Raw genomic sequence first — 16,749 nt, 5'->3', positions numbered from 1 at the left:
CTTCTAATTTTTTTTTTTTTTTTTTACATATTTTTGTGGGTGTAATTATGTATAAGGTCTGCATTATCTTACAAAAAAGGGTGACTCTTTTTTTTTTTGACGGGTATTAGGCTATAGTCTACCGAGTGATACTGATCATGGCAGTAATGAACAATAGAACATGTTGTGCACATTATTACAGTTCATCAGAGTTTTCTTATGGATAGAAAGTTTACCAAATTGTTAAGCACCCCCTGAAAAGGCATAAGCTCTGACGGTGATTATCTGGTAGCTAATTTCATGGTAGCTAATGTACAATAAAACTTCATGAAACTCATCAGTAAAGTTTCGGCCATCATTCGGTCCGCTACACAAAAGATTTTTGGAGTATATTCTTTATACTGCCTCAGGATCAGTGAATTGGGATAAAGGATCCTGAGCTATAACACCTTCTCTACCTAATGCAATGGTGAGGCACGGCGCGATGCAGCAAATAGAAGGCATTATAATCATTATAAACAAACGGATTACATTATTAGGGTCCATGTACATGCAACTAGTGATACTGTCTACAAGCGGCGTGGTGCAACATGATGAGTCAGTGGCAGTAAACCGTTCCACACTTGCACAATATAATATTGTATAATACACACTTGTATTACCAAATATGAGCCTGAATGACCATCAGTGATGTAACAGTACGAGCTTCAGCATCACTGCAGCATGTACTATGGTTTTGGATAATGCAAATAAAGAGGTTGCAATGCTTAAAATATATATTTTTGTATTCATTTTGGATGCTGTAAACAACTTTTACAATCAAATTCTATCAAAGTCTGATTCATTTGAGATATTATTTATATGATCAAGTGTTTGACTGCTGGACATTTTACTTTTAAATGAAATGCATAATCTGTAATTCAACAACCTGTCACACATTTAAAAAGGCTATATCTTCTCTACAAACAATGGTAACGTTAAAACATTTAACTAATGCTTAAAATATTACTTATGGGCCTAATGTTTAATAGCTGGTTTGCTGCTCATATCCATCTATGTTTGATTGATAAACTGGGAAATGCTGTTCTTATGTGATGACAGTTTCATCTGTTTTGCAAACTCACATGTTTATCACCAGGTTAAATCCAGTTAGTTAAGTTAATCGCTAATTATTAAGGCTTTCTGTTCTATCTTGAATAACGTGATGCTTCCATAACGCGTCTATCCAGTATACCGTTGTTCCCATAACAGTACATCAAAAAGATACTGTTTCTCTGGCATTTTTAAATGGTGCATAAAATATAATAGTTTGCTTCCATAACACACAATAATGGTCTAACGCAGTGGTTCCCAAACCTGTCCTGGAGGACCCCCAGCCCTGCATATTTTGTATGTCTCCCTCATCTCTCACACCTGATTCATCTCATGTGCTCATTAGTAGAGACAGCAAAACCTGAAATGGGTGTGTCAGAAATAGGGAGACATACAAAATGTGCAGGGCTGGGGGTCCTCCAGGACAGGTTTGGGAACCACTGGTCTAAGGAAATCTAAATTTTAAACATCTTTTACTCTACCATTGTTTAAGAACCCTTTACTTCCTTTCTAAGTCAACGTGACCATAGACATAATGAACATGACTGCCCACGATTGTGAAGCAAAACATGATTGGTTGTAGCGAGAGTGTGTTGCAATTGGTCAGCGCAATGTGGCCGTTATCTAATTGGCTTGAGTAGTCGGTAGGTGGAGTCAGCCTATTTGTGGATTTGTCTGCAGTTGTGACGCTAGAATTGTTTCAGAATCCATAAATGCATGAGGTGATTCACAAATGCGCAGGAAGAAATCCACAAATGTGTTGTGCTTGTGACATAAACATAGTTGTGAATATGTTTTTTATTAGCTAATCTCATTTTATACATTTGTGATTTTAATACATTTTTTGTGAAACTCCGAATAGATATATTTGTGGATCTCATTCGATTCATTTGTGCATACGATTATTTTTTGTGAATCTCTTTACATTTATTTGTGGATCATAATCTATTTATTTGGAATTTTCAAACAAAAATACCCCCTTTTGTCCATCAATGATTAACAAGAACTCTTTGCACTTGTACAGCTATCTTTGTGAGGACCAGTTTGAATTTTAGACCAGTGAAGTGCGGACAAAGTAAGTAAAGTGAGGACATTTTGGCCAGTCCTTACTCTCTGAGACCCCTTCAATGGCCTGTTTGAGGGTCAAGACTTGGTTTTAGGGATAAAGTTATAATTACATTAAGGGTAGGTTTAGGGTAAGAGAATGTCCTCATAAAGATAGATGTATGTGTGTGTGTGCGTGTGTGCGTGTGTATCTACTTAAACATATTCAGGAGACAAAAATGTTTGTAACCTGAAATATTTGTAAACCTGACAAAATCCCTCAAAAGGTCATTAAAAACAGTATAAAAACGTAAATAAAGGCTTTGTTTTGAATTTTGTTATATTGTAAAAATGCAGAAATGTTTATATTAGGGTTAGGTATTTATAACTAGCTTCATATAAAAAACAATAGAAGTCCCCATTTAGATAGTTAAGTAAATGTGTGTGTTTTAGCAAGACACCTGTGTCGGTGCTCTTCCAAAGGTTCTCACCAGTGTTGAATAATTACACAAAAATGAGTGAAATAGTCTAATGTCAAATTAGATAAATGTGCTAATTGTGTTAAAAAAAATAATAACTATTAAACAGAGTTAATGTAATGCTTGCATTAATGTATTATGTTCATTTTGACAGACATAGATAATTGAATCCTTCCATACATTAGAGCTTTTTATTTTAAAAGTGAACTAAAATTAACATAATTACCTATTATTTTTCCATCTAGGTTCCAGTGAAAACTGATACAAGTAACTAACAAAAAAAAAAAAAAAAAGACATCAGACATGTCTGTTAAATTAAAAGCAGTGTTCTAATAACCATTCCTGCATTCTTTGACATTTCAGTTTTTGTGACATTTTTGTTTCTTGTTTTTTTTTTTTTTTTTTTTTTTGTTCACAAATGTTTGTCTGATAAGAGCACTTTATATGAGGAGAGAATGACCTCAGCAAGAACTGGCATAGTTGGTTATGTAATGAGATTATTTTGTGCTAATATGTGCCACAGCAGGCTGATTAGGGTATAAATAATGCAGGCACGCTGAGACTCACAACGCTCTGCAAAGCACAGCGCATGGCACCAAAGAACATACCCTTGAAATTAAAAATGAAAACATTAAAGCTTTATTAAAGTGTTTCTTTAATTGAAGCTGAGGCGGTTTATATCCTGGTGTGTGGTAAGGCCGTAGAGCCTATTTCACAATTGACCAGACTCAGTGGCGACAACATAATACAGACTGAAACATGATAGAAGTCATGTAATATAAATGTTATATTGTATCATGTTTATGGAAATAAAAATGACAAAAAATAGACCACATTTTATTGGTATTTAAAAAAATATAAGCTCATAATAAACTATCTTCTTGTGCATACAGCACTATGTTAAGCAGCACATAATCTTTTCACTGAACAGTCTTTCTAGTTGCTACATGTAAAATTCAAACTTATGTTTATTTGAAAATTATTATTATTATTATATCTAATCCTCCGAGTCTTCAATAAAGAAAGTAAACACTATGTGAGCACCACTAAAGAAAGCAGTAAGTGTCCAACTTGATGGCTCCATTATCAACTCCTCCCATGAGTGGCAAATCTTGCTGATCAGTAATGCAAAGCGTAGTCAAAGTTAAACACACCTAATAGATACAGCTGCTATGTGTCATATACTGAAGGTGTGGTTTAACTGAGGGAAAACTAATCTTGCTTACCACTAGACTGGCTTGATTATGACAGTTACCTGTGAGGTGAATGAAGAGAAAATTGTTTTGCGTGTTTTTATAAATAAAACATACCTAAATATTATAGACTGCATTGCAAAAGGGAATTTAGAAGAAAAGAAAAACATTGGGTTGTTGCTTTATTTGAAGCATAAAATATATATTTATTTCTCTATGTAACACACAAAATCTAAAAGGAAGTATCTTGATTTCCTTTTTCGACCACAACCATAGTTTCTGTCCAACTACCATGTATTTCTTTTCTTTTGTACTGTGTAATACTGTATTAACAACCACAAATGCTTACAGTAAAAAAATAAATAGTTAGATTTCATCTCTCTACCAATTACTTTCAATCTTGTACAGAAATGTACATAAGGAACTCATGAAAGAAGAGCTTTAGGTTTTGAATAACTATATATGATATATCTAAAAATAGAATATTATGGCAAAGGTGTTTGCAACATAAGACAAATGTTTGCTTTTGAGATGTCTTTGTGATATTTTGAATGCAGTGGTTCATTTTGCAAGTGATGTGGGGCATTTTGCATTTTGTCTGTGCAATTCTTGGATTTGTGTGAAAAAAAGAGGCGAAGTTTTGAAAATGTGTGTAAGCAGTTGAAAAAAAAAACTGTAATCAAAGAATCCCGAAGAAAAATAATTTTACAATGATTCATCATGTGTCATTGAAGACTAGAGTAATGTAGTCAGATTTGCCATCACAGGACTAAATTACATTTTAAAATATATTAAAAACAGTTATTTTTAAATTGTAATAATATTTCACAATATTAATGTTTTTACTGTATTTTTGATACTTAAATGCAGCCTTGGTGAGCATAAGAGACTTCTTTCAAAACCTAAAAAAATCTATGATGCATTGCAGATGATATTATCTACTAGAAGATTGATAATATAACACTAGAAGACAAAAACAAACAAAGAATCAAAACCGACACCTGATGAAGCCTGAAATGCTTGTAGTGCTGCTCTCTGTTGTGTTTGGCTGCAGTAAAATAAAGCCATTGTTGTGATATTTACTTTGTCTCATATACTTATTTATTTATTCATTGCCTAATGATGTCATATCAACACAAAATTTTAACAAAATACTGCAGTCATGCCCACTTTTATTCAAAAAGCCTAGGATGTGCTGAAGTTGTGGCGGTTTAATGTATTTGCAAAAACTAGACAGTGGAGAGTGTTGTTATTATTTCTCATTGTCATTTTCGGCCTGACCTATTCAAAATGCTTTCCGCTATGCATGTGTCAACACTGTGCTCTATAACTGTATTGTTATTCTTACATTCATATCCTCATTCTAGCAGTATTTCTCATGATTTATTCCATTGTCTCTCTTTCTCTCCATTCAACAGGTGTTTCGCAGTGGAGAGGGTATGGGTATTCGTCTGGACAGTGCGTCTGCATTTCAGGGGGCCATCATCTCCCCTCACTATGACTCACTGCTGGTTAAAGTTATAGCCAGTGGCAAAGACCTCCCCACCGCTGCAACCAAAATGCACAGAGCACTAACCGAGTTCAGAGTTCGTGGTGTTAAGGTAGGTGCAATACTGATCCTTTAGGTGTTATCTGCTTTAATAGCACACCTAAGAGTCACAGGTTGGCTTGTTATCACCTGCTTTTCATGCTATAAATACACATACATATACACATTTTATTTTCATTGACGACCATTCAAAAGTAGTCATGTCTGAATGGGAATGCTAACAAATGGCTTTCTCCAGGAATTGCAACACCTTCTTGGTCAAATGTTAAGGTATGGTTGCTATACGTTGAAATGTTGGAAAAGAGATTTCACCCTTTCACAAATGTTTTGTTTTATCTCATGTTTTTTATGTTGAATACAATCTGATTTTATGTTTACCTGTGTCAACCGAGAACACATTTAGGCTTTGAGGCTCCCTGACTTCTAAAGACTACTACTTCTTTTGTATCAGATGAGGCCTTTGACAGTGTCGCGGTTTCAAAAATCCACAGAAGCTCAAGGGATCAGAGGTTCCTAAGACATAAAGGCACCTTTTTATAGTGATCTGACACCATCTCAACCAACAGTAGTCAAGCGCATACAGATATTTCAAAGGAAAGGGACTTTTTTTTTTAAAGAATGTTGACTAATAATCAGGCCTGGAGAACAGAAAATAAGGTACATCAATAGAGTTTTGTCTGTCCATGCCAAATCCAAAGATACTTTTTAAGGTCACACAATTAAAGCCAATCAGAACATTTTTAAATTGTATTATGTGGAACAGGATTTGAGCTTCTTTGAGTTGCTCTCAGCTTGTTGATATTATTTAAAACAAGGACTTAATGGTGAATTTATTGGTCACTGTTGTTGTTAATGCCTGTTTATCAAATGCCCCACAGCATTTTGCACCATAGCCTGAAATCTCAGTCATATTTCAGTGTCATAAATCTCTTGAAATGATCAAGATTAGTACTCTTATTACTTGCACTAGTACACTATTGCATGCCAATCAGGTCTCTGGGATGTTTCTTAAAGGGTTAGTTTACGCAAAAAATTAAAATTCTGTCATTAATTAAATTAATTACTCACCCTCGTGTCGTTCCACATCTGTAAGACCTTAGTTCATCTTCGGAACACAAATGAAATCCAACGTAATCCAATGAAATCCACATCCGAAATCCAACGCAACTACTGTACTTTCAAGACCCAGAAAGGTAGGAAAGACATCATTAAAGTGCTCCATGTGACTGCAGTGGTTTAATCTCAATTTTATGAAGCGCCACAAGTGCTATTTACTACTTTATATATATATATATATATATATATATATATATATATATATATATATATATATATATATGTGACCCGTCACGGAATCCAGGGACACAAGTCGGCAGCACAACTCTCGAGCAAAATGAGAAAGAAGCATTTTTTTTCAAAATTGGTGATTTTCGTTTTTTTGCAGAATCTGTTAGTTGAGATCATGAAGAAGCCTTTCCGTGTTTGAGATAGCAGTATTGGTATATTTAAAAGCGTACATTTTGAGGTCGAAATCGGCTTGTTTTTCGGAGATTCTAGCACGCAGTAGGGGCGTGTCATTGTCTGTGTGTATTTCCATATTGGGAAGCGTGGCTACTTATTATGCAGCGCTCTGGCCGGCTCTAGCTGATATCAAAATTCAATGAAGAACCGTGGCCGTTACACCGAAAATGTTTTGAAGTACTTCTTCGACAAGCCGGATGCTTATGAACAAGCGCTCACTGATTCTGAAGACGATCTGAGCGACGATGAAAGCGGCATAATAAGACATTACCTCTCTGGAGTCGGGTAACGCGCCGGCACGTTTTGCAGGTTTTTTTTCACATTGCAGCAAAACAGACAAAAAATACTCCATCATATTTTGTCATAGAGACATAAGTAATATATATCAATTGAAACTATAGAATGTCTTCTTTTATTTTTGTACACTCAGAGTAAAAACAAAATGTTGTGCTTTTTGAAAAATAAAGAAAACTAACATGATGCGTGATCTCTCATCTCCCTCTGAACGAAGTCCAATCTGATAGTTCTCAGAAAATGAACTGTAACTTAGTGAATACTAATCATAAAAAAATTATACTTATGTCTGAAAAAACGTTGAAATGTCAAGTTTTAAAATGTGTAAGTCAAATCGAAAACAAACCTTCTGTGTTTATGTAATCTGTATGAAAAGAGAGCCATGTCAGAAGTCCGTGATTCAGCTCATTATCCGCTAATGCGGCCACGCCCACGGAGCCAGCGCTATTCAGACGCAAATTCAGTCAATACATGCATTCATCGCCTCAATCGTGTATTTATTGTCTTGAAAAGTGTTTTGAATAGCCATAGTTAGCGATCTCTGGCCTCTGTTAGTCCAGTTATTTCCTGGATTGCCTATTCTTCTTTAACAGGCTTCTCAGGTGAGAACATTTCATTTCATGATTAGTGACCAAAATGATCACGGTTATCACAGAATCCTGTTCAAAAAGTCAATTCACCAAGTTTTATGTGGAAAACCAGCAAATAAAAAATAAAATTAGCATCAATATGTACTTTTTCTTTACATAAACATTAAAATAATAACATTAAAAATGATGGGCAGATTTTAAAGGAGTGTCTTGCAACATGTTATCTACAATGCACAAGTTCAAATAGAGTTTTGACAAAAAGTCACATATTTCAGCCTCTAAATCATTTTTATAAAAGTAAAAAAAAATAAATTACTGACATTTACAATGCACATTAACCTTTATTATTAATAGTATGCGGTCCATGCAGCTTTACAGGGGGTATGGCTTATCTAAATGAGATGTAAATGAGCCCTATTGTCACTCCCAGCAGGTGAGAACAGGTGAGAACTGCACAAACTTTAAAGGGGTTTTTCTCCCTCTTGAGCTTTCTTGATTGCCTACCTTCAAATGGCCACAACTTCTCCAAATATTATCAGATTTCCATGTGTCACACATCGTTGGAAAGCTTGGAGACTGCACTTTCAGAATCTGTGAATAACTCAAAATGCCCCAAAACCGACTTGTGTCCCTACTTTCCGTGACTGGTCACATATATATATATATATATATATATATATATATATATATATATATATATATATATATATATATATATACATACACTATATTGCCAAAAGTTTTGGGACGCCTGCCTTTATGTGCACATGAACTTTAATGACATCCCATTCTTAATCTGTAGGGTTTAATATGGAGTTGGCCCACCCTTTGCAGCAATAACAGCTTCAACTCTTCTGGGAAGGCTTTCCACAAGGTTTAGGAGTGTGTTTATGGGAATTTTTGACCATTCTTCTAGAAGCGCATTTGTGAGGTCAGGTATTGATGTTGGCGAGAAGGCCTGGCTCACAGTCTCCGCTCTAATTCATCCCAAAGGTGTTCTATCGGGTTGAGGTCAGGACTCTGTGCAGGCCAGTCAAGTTTCTTCATACCAAACTTTATGGACCTTGCTTTGTGCACTGGTGCGCAGTCATGTTGGAACTGGAAGGGGCCATCCCCAGACTGTTCCCACAAAGTTGGGAGCATGAAATTGTCCAAAATGTCTTGATATGCTGAAGCATTAAGAGATCCTTTCACTGGAACTAAGGGGCCAAGCCCAACCCCTGACAAACAACCCCACACCATAATCCCCCCTCCACCAAACTTTACACTTGATACAATGCAGTCAGGAAAGAACCGTTCTCCTGGCAACTGCCAAACCCAGACTCATCCATCAGATTGCCAGACAGAGAAGTGTGATTCGTCACTCCAGAGAACACGTCTCCACTGCTCTAGAGTCCACTGGCGCCGTGCTTTACACCACTGCATCCGACTCTTTGCACTGCACTTGGTGATATAAGGCTTGGATGCAGCTGCTCGGCCATGGAAACCCATTCCATGAAGCTCTCTACGCACTGTTCTTGAGTTAATCTGAAGGCCACACAAAGTTTGGAGGTCTGTAGCTATTGACACTGTGCGCCTCAGCATGCGCTGACCCCTCTCTGTGATTTTACATGGCCTACCACTGAGTTGCTGTTGTTCCCAATTGCTTCCACTTGTTATGATACCACTAACAGTTGACCGTGGAATATTTAGTTGTGAGGAAATTTCACGAATGGACTTATTGCACAGGTGGCAACCTATCACGGTACCACGTTTGAATTCAATGAGCTCCTGAGAGCGACCCATTCTTTTACAAATGTTTGTAGAAGCAGTCTGCATGCCTAGGTGCTTGATTTTATACACCTGTGGCCATGGAAGTGATTGGAACACCTGAATTCAATTAATTGGAGGGGTGTCCCAATACTTTTGACAATATAGTGTGTGTGTATATATATATATATATATATATATATATATATATATATATACTGAAGCACTTTTAATTTGTGTTTTATTTATGTTTATGTGACTGACTCTGTAATTCTGGTTTATCTATATGCCCAAAATGGCCATATTTCAGATTCCCATAAGTCTCTTTTGTCATCATAAACATTTTACAGTAGTAATACTGTAATAGCAGAGCAGAACTAGTTTCACCATATGATCAGACACCATCCAATTAGCCAGGATATATTCTTCTGCCTGCAGTATTTCACCAGTGGAATCTCTTCCAACAGTCATTAGCTTTGTAAACGAGATGTCTTAACACCGGATTATACTGACCTGAAAAGTGTCGGAACAAATGTTGTGTGCATGAAGAGGGGAGTGAATGGACATAAGGAGGAGAAGAGGAGGGGTGCGGGAGTGTACAGGGTGGTGCAAAAGAGCAATGCAGTGGGAGAGATGGTAACTGTAAATGACATGTGATTTGGTAGTGCCCATAGCAACTGTCACCAACAAGCATGTCTTTTATAAGAAGATGCACTGGTTGCAGTGTTTTTCGCATTTTGGGAGAGAAAGAGAAAGACCTGTCGATGCCAAAGCTGAAAACCACCTCCATGCAATGAAGTGAGCCCAGAGCTTTAACGGTCACTGCACACAGCTCAAAACAAAAAAGATTTGATTTTATTATGTAGAGTGTTGAAATACATATACTGTTTGTTATGTCATCAGCATTAATTAAGCTGAATGAATGACAATAGTATGCAAATTTAGTTTGTGATATCTAAGGAACAGAGTACTCTACTGAATATTTTTACAACCTTTAGAATAATACTTTTGGATGAAGAGAATGAATCTGAATTATAGATACAATTGTGCATTCCTAAAAAAAATATGACAAAGCAGTGCCTTGATAAAAAAAAAAAAAAGTTAAAACTATATAAAAAGTTTACAGTAATAAAGTACTTAAAAATAATCTGCAAACTTTTAAACACACATATCATAGAAGACATTATGTTGTATATTGTGACCAAAAGCATTGTCACTGTATATTTTTCTGTACACTCTAAAAAATGCTGGGTTAAAAACAACCCAAGTTGGGTTGAAAATGGATAAACCCAGCGGTTGGGTTAAATGTTTGCCCAACCTGCTGGGTAGTTTTATTTAAACCAACTATTGTTTAAAAATTGCTATATGGCTAGCTTAAAATGAACCCAAAATAGTTGGGAAATTAAAAGCCAGATGCAATTAGAGGCAACAATAATAGACAAAAGGTGAATGTTTATTAATAAGCTTTAATATTTTATTAATATAAATTTAATAAATGTTTATTGTTTAATAATTATTCATTGAACATTAATAAATGTTAATTTCCAACATACTTTGGGTTAATTTTAATTAAGCAATACAGTAATTTTTAATCAATAGTTGAGTTAAATAAAACTACCCAGCAGGTTGGGCAAACATTTAACCCTACCGCTGGGTTAAAACAACCCAATTGCTGGGTTTGTCCATTTTCAACCCAACTTGGGTTGTTTTTAACCCAGCATTTTTTAGAGTGTACATGCGTTGCTGCTGCATGAATAGATATACCATAAATCCCATAACATATCTAGGCAGGTGGAGCTGGGGGAGGTGTAAGGTTTCAGAGTGCACTGCAGGACCAGCTTACAGCAGACAATGAATCTTATCAATGAATCCAATCAGCTTATGTCATGCGATAATGATTTGTATGACATTAACACCAGCTAAATGCGGGTGGATTTCAGCAGTGGTGTGTAACTGAGTCACTCCTACTAGCCACTTTGGTGTGTTGAATTTTATATATAATATATACATTTTTCAATTGTAGTCTTTTAAAAAGGCATCTGAAATAATAAACTAAGTGCAATGTAGTTTAAAAAAAAAAAAAAAAAAAAAAAAAAAACGCAATACGTGATACCAGCTGTGCTTTCTTGCTCTCACATGATCTCTTCAACAGCAAGTTGAACCACAAACCTGACTTCCCTCACTCACTCATTTCATTTGCTCCAGATGAATATTGTTGGTGTTATAGGGCTTTAATTTCGGCATAGGATTCTACTCATAATTCTACTCATTCCCGCAGATTTTGTGCTCTTACCCAAAGTGCGTGCACATAAATCTGCCTCTCAGTACTAAATTGAGGTGGTATTTGTTTATTTATTTATTTTTTTTGCTTATTGCACTTAAACAGTCAAATACACATAAAATAATGTCAAAATACTGGTCTTGGCAAGTACTTATGTAAACATAGTCAGTTATGTTTTACGTGAACTTAAACAGTTGAGAAAGAAAACGCATATGTAACAGTATAATGGATCTGTGCATCAGGTCTTAAAGTGACAGCAGGCTAATATACCTGCTGCCAAAATTATGAGATAATATTACAAATATCTTTATAGATATTCTTTATAGTAGTTGTCTCTGCACATTGCACTGGGATAGGAGAAAGTGTTTTAACACTGAAAAAAGAGACACTTCACCTTGAAAGCATGAAAGTATTACATAATAAATCATCACATTTTGAGCAGAAATTCACTTTGCCTATGTGCCACATCTGATGTGATCTGATCAAGTGTGCCTTTAGGGTTTTCTGTACAAATGAAAGTTGCTGAAGTCTTCTTTAGATGTACCCACAAAAGTGCAAATTTGAAGACAATGCTTCTCTACTCCAGGAGAGGAGATATGGAGAGAGTAAAGATGGCAGAATGTGAAAGAGAGGGATATGCTGAAGTAGCAGTCTAATATACTTGAAAAGGTTTCCTTGCTGAAAGCTTGTCTTTCTGTAGCGTCTCTCGTTTTGAGCCATTTCTTATTTGGTTTTGATGTGACTTTGTTTGTTTGCAGCCTTTTTTTTTTCTTCAAGATGATGTTGTGGTTGAAGCATGATTGCAAGGACAAGAAGATGAGTGCTAGAGTGGAAGAGGAATAGCAAGATAAAGGAAAGAGAGTTTGGTAAAGTGGATCTTTGAAGGGAGGCCATTCAGGATACTTTAAATCAAAGCCAGATGGTCTTCTGATGTGCCTCACACCTTCTCAGTGTCTTTACTTTTTCATTTTCATTCTATTCCTCCTGGCTTGTTTTCCATCTTTGCATCTAATAATCTCTTTTGTCCATTATCTGCCTTTCACTACTATCTGGAGACACTTTATGAACACATGAGTGAACTTTGGAGATAGATTAAGATCAGACTGCAGTGTATAACAATAACACAGACTCATGTAAAGTTAGGGAGCCTTATCTGTGCTTGAAGTGCTTATCTGTGCTGAGAAAATGAACTGTAGAATAACATTCACATGAAATAGATCAGTAGAATCACTTGAGCTTAAAGGGCTAGTTTCCCCAGAAATGAAAATTCTGTCATCATTTTCCAGAATATTTGAGCCAAACGGGACAAAAGCAGTTCTCTCTCTCTCACTCAAAGTGCTCTCTAATCACTCCATTCCAGCTGCACTCCAGGTTTTCCACTTATTGCTTATATTTTATGTTCGTGATGGAGCAGTATCAGAGCGATCTTGGAGCCAATGAGAACACCAATGCTCTGAATCTGCTCCGGGGCTAAAACATGCCCACTCTGGAGCGCTCACGTTCTGTCTTTACTCACTTGTTCCAAACCTGTTTGAATTACTTTCTTCTACAGAACCCAAAAGGATAAATTTGTTCCTGCTGCACTTTTCAATACAATGAAAGCATGACGTGGTCAGGCGCTGTCAATTCAATTCAGTTCAATTGGCATTTATTTGTATAGTGATTTTCACAATACATATAGTTTCAAAGCAGCTTTACAGAAAATGCATGTCAACATTACAATTTAGAGTGATCTGCTATCAAAGGTAACTGTGTCCAAGTTATGTATTTTCACAAATCACCCAGTTAGCTAACAATGTATTAATTTAAACAGTGTATTAATTTAAGTTAGAAACAATGAGCCCATGAAGTAATTAATATGTTAACAAATGATTAGGATGTATAGAAACATTTTGCACTGATGCATGCTGATCCATAGTTCGCATCATCTGAAGTCCTCACAGGGGTTGGGGTCATCTCTTCACAGGTGCTGAGGCATCTGAAGTCTTCATAAGAGGCTGGATGCAAACTGGAGTTGGGGTACTCTCTATATACATTGGGATGGGCAAATAATGAAAATAATTAGCATAGGTGCTGTTCATAACATTAACCAAAGATAATCGTGCATTTCATCTGATATAACCAGAGTACAAGGTTAGATTTCAACTGGGAGAGTGAGTCTGGGCCCATAACATGATCAGGAAGGCTATTCCAGAGTTGGGAGCCAAATGTGAAAATGCTCCCCCTTCTTTGGTGGAAATAGATATCCTAGGTACAACCAGAAGCCCAGACATTTGTGACCTAAAAGAGTGTGATTGATTGTAGGGTAATAGAAGATTGGTTAAATACTCAGGGGCTAAACCATTTAAGGTCTTAATTGGTCATAATTGATACAGAACTTAAAGGATTAGTTCACCCAAAAATGAAATTTCTGTCATTAATTACTCAGCCTCATGTCGTTCCACACCCGTAAGACCTTCATTCATCTTCGGAAGACAAATTTAGATGTTTTTAATGTAATTTGAGAGGTTTTTTTATCCTCCATTGAAAGCAACGAAATTTCCACATTGAAGGTCCAGAAAAGTAGTAAAAACATTGTTAACATAGTCAACATGACTGAAGTGGTTCAACCTTAATATTACAAAGCGATGAGAATACTTTTCATGTGCAAAAACAAAACAAAAATATCAATTTTATTCAACAAATTTGTCTCTCCCCTGTTGTTCTGCTATGCTATTTACGTTGCAGCACTTCCAGGTTCTACGTCAGAATGCCGGCTCAGTATTGTGTTCGGATGTAAACACGTAAGCTCTGCAACGTAAATAGCTAATTGGTTCATTAAATAAGTGTCTCCAGTTATTCACTGATTCACTGACATGCTCAGTCGTTTATCAACTCTCATTCAATCACTGGTGAAAAACATGTTCTGTCATGTTAACATTCAGTTAGTCTTAAATGTAACAATCATTATTTGGAAATTTGTCTCTGCCTCTCATCTTCATTTCCATCAGTCTTTGTAGGATTTGACGTGATCTTCAGCTGATGCTTCATGCATTTAATTGGCTTATGAGCTGAATTCATTTAATTGGCTCTTAGGTAAAGTTGGTGCATGTACAATTGTTTGTGTGTGGTTTGAGTACTGCTCATGTATGTGTTGTGTGCATAAAACTTTGAGATTAATCATTAATGAGAATTGTTGCACTTGCAGAAAGATCAGACAGAAAGATAGTTAAGGAATACATTTATAATTCATATCAATAATAGCAGGGAGAAAAGTGGGGGGAAGAGGGAAATTCAGAGATGAGAACAGGGAACAGGCACAATAAGATGAAAAACGAGGAATAGAGATGGAGAAATTTGTATTTGGGTGGATATAGTAACATTGAGAGTATGAGTAATGGTCTTACACTCTGTACAGCTGTTTCCTAAAGAATCACATTAGAATGAAGTATACAGGATCTGGATCTCACACATACTTCACGCTCACATGGATCAGAGTTAGAGCTGAAGTGTGTCATTTTCTTCTATCCCAGCTTAATATGCAGAGACAAGTGTAAGTAATCCATTTATAGGCTGATTCCTCTCAAAAAAAAATAAATAAAAATGTAAACACTGTGGCTCTGCAACTCCATCAAACCTTTGCTCAACCAATGGCAGACAGTATTGAGTAAACCTGTCATTATTGTTACTTGTTTGGTAACGGTAGTTGTGCAGAAATTGCACACAAACATCCACTTTAAAGGGACAGTTCAATGACATTACTAAATGAGCCCAGGAATACTTCTAGAAACCACTGTCGGTAAACACAATCCGCTGTGCCATCTGCAGATGCCAACTAAAGCTCTATCATGCAAAAAGGCAGCCATATGTGAACATGGTCCAGAAGCGCCGTTGTGTCCTGTGGGCCAAGGCTCATTTAAAATGGACTGTTTTAAAGTGGAAAAATGTTCTATGGTCAGACGAGTCCAAAGCTGACATTCTTTTAGAAATCACGGATGCCATGTCTTCCGGGCTAAAGAGGAGGGACACCTTCCAACGTGTTATCAGCGTTCAATTCAAAAGCCAGCATCTCTGATGGTATGAGGGTGCATAAGTGCATACGGTGTGGGCAACTTGCATGTTTTGGGTAGGCACTATGAATGCTGAAAGGTATATAAAGGTTTTAGAGCAACAAATGCTCCCCTCCAGACGACGTCTATATCAGGGCCTTGTGTATTTCAGCAGGACAATGCAGCTATTACAACAGCATGGCTTCGTCGTAGAAGAGTCCGGGTGCTGAATTAGCCTGCAGTCCAGATCTTTCACCTGTAGAGAAAAATACATCAAAGACGACCGCAAACTCTTCAGCAGTTGGAAACCTATATCAGGCAAGAATGGGACCAAATTTCAACACCAAAACTCCAGAAACTCATAACCTCGATGCCCAGACGTCTTCACACTGTTTTGAAAAAAAGAGGAGATGCTACACCATGGTAAACATGCCCCCTTCCCAACTAATTTGAAACCTGTAGCAGGCATCAAATTTGAAATGAGCTCATTTTGTAAATAAAATTGTAAAATTTCTCAATTTAAACATTTGTTTTGTAATCTATGTTCTTTTGTGAATAAAATATTGGCTCATGTGATTTTAAAATCTTTTAGTTTTCATTCTATTCAAATTTAAAAAATGTCCCAACATTTCTGGAATTTGGGTTGTACAATTCTCATGTCCTTCTTGTCCCTCATGTCCTTCCAAACTTGTATAAACACACACACACACACACACACACATTCCAGACAAACATTATGTTGTATGGACAAAGAAACACCTTTTTAAAAAACATCGGTAACACTTTACAATAAGGTTAATTAGTTAATGTGTTAACTAACATGAACTAACTATGAGCAATACATTTGTTACTGTATTTACTAATCTTCGTTAACGTTAGTTAATGAAATACAGTTGTTCATTGTTTGTTCCTGTTAGTTCACAGTGCATTAACTAATGTTAACAAGATTT

General features: G+C 36.2%; 1 protein-coding gene across 3 annotated transcripts in view; it reads left to right on the top strand.

Moving 5' to 3' along the window:
- pcxb (pyruvate carboxylase b) overlaps positions 1–16,749 on the top strand; it is a 256,057-nt gene that overhangs the window by 124,696 nt on the left and 114,612 nt on the right. For all 3 annotated transcript variants that reach the window (XM_048185986.1, XM_048185985.1, XM_048185987.1), the window contains one exon: positions 5,206–5,388. In XM_048185986.1, the coding sequence (XP_048041943.1) occupies positions 5,206–5,388 (183 nt within the window). The remainder of the gene's footprint in view (positions 1–5,205; positions 5,389–16,749) is intronic.

Source organism: Megalobrama amblycephala, linkage group LG3 (assembly GCF_018812025.1).
Source record: "Megalobrama amblycephala isolate DHTTF-2021 linkage group LG3, ASM1881202v1, whole genome shotgun sequence".
NCBI classification, from domain to species: domain Eukaryota; kingdom Metazoa; phylum Chordata; class Actinopteri; order Cypriniformes; family Xenocyprididae; genus Megalobrama; species Megalobrama amblycephala.
This window is presented reverse-complemented; position numbering and strand designations above follow the sequence as displayed.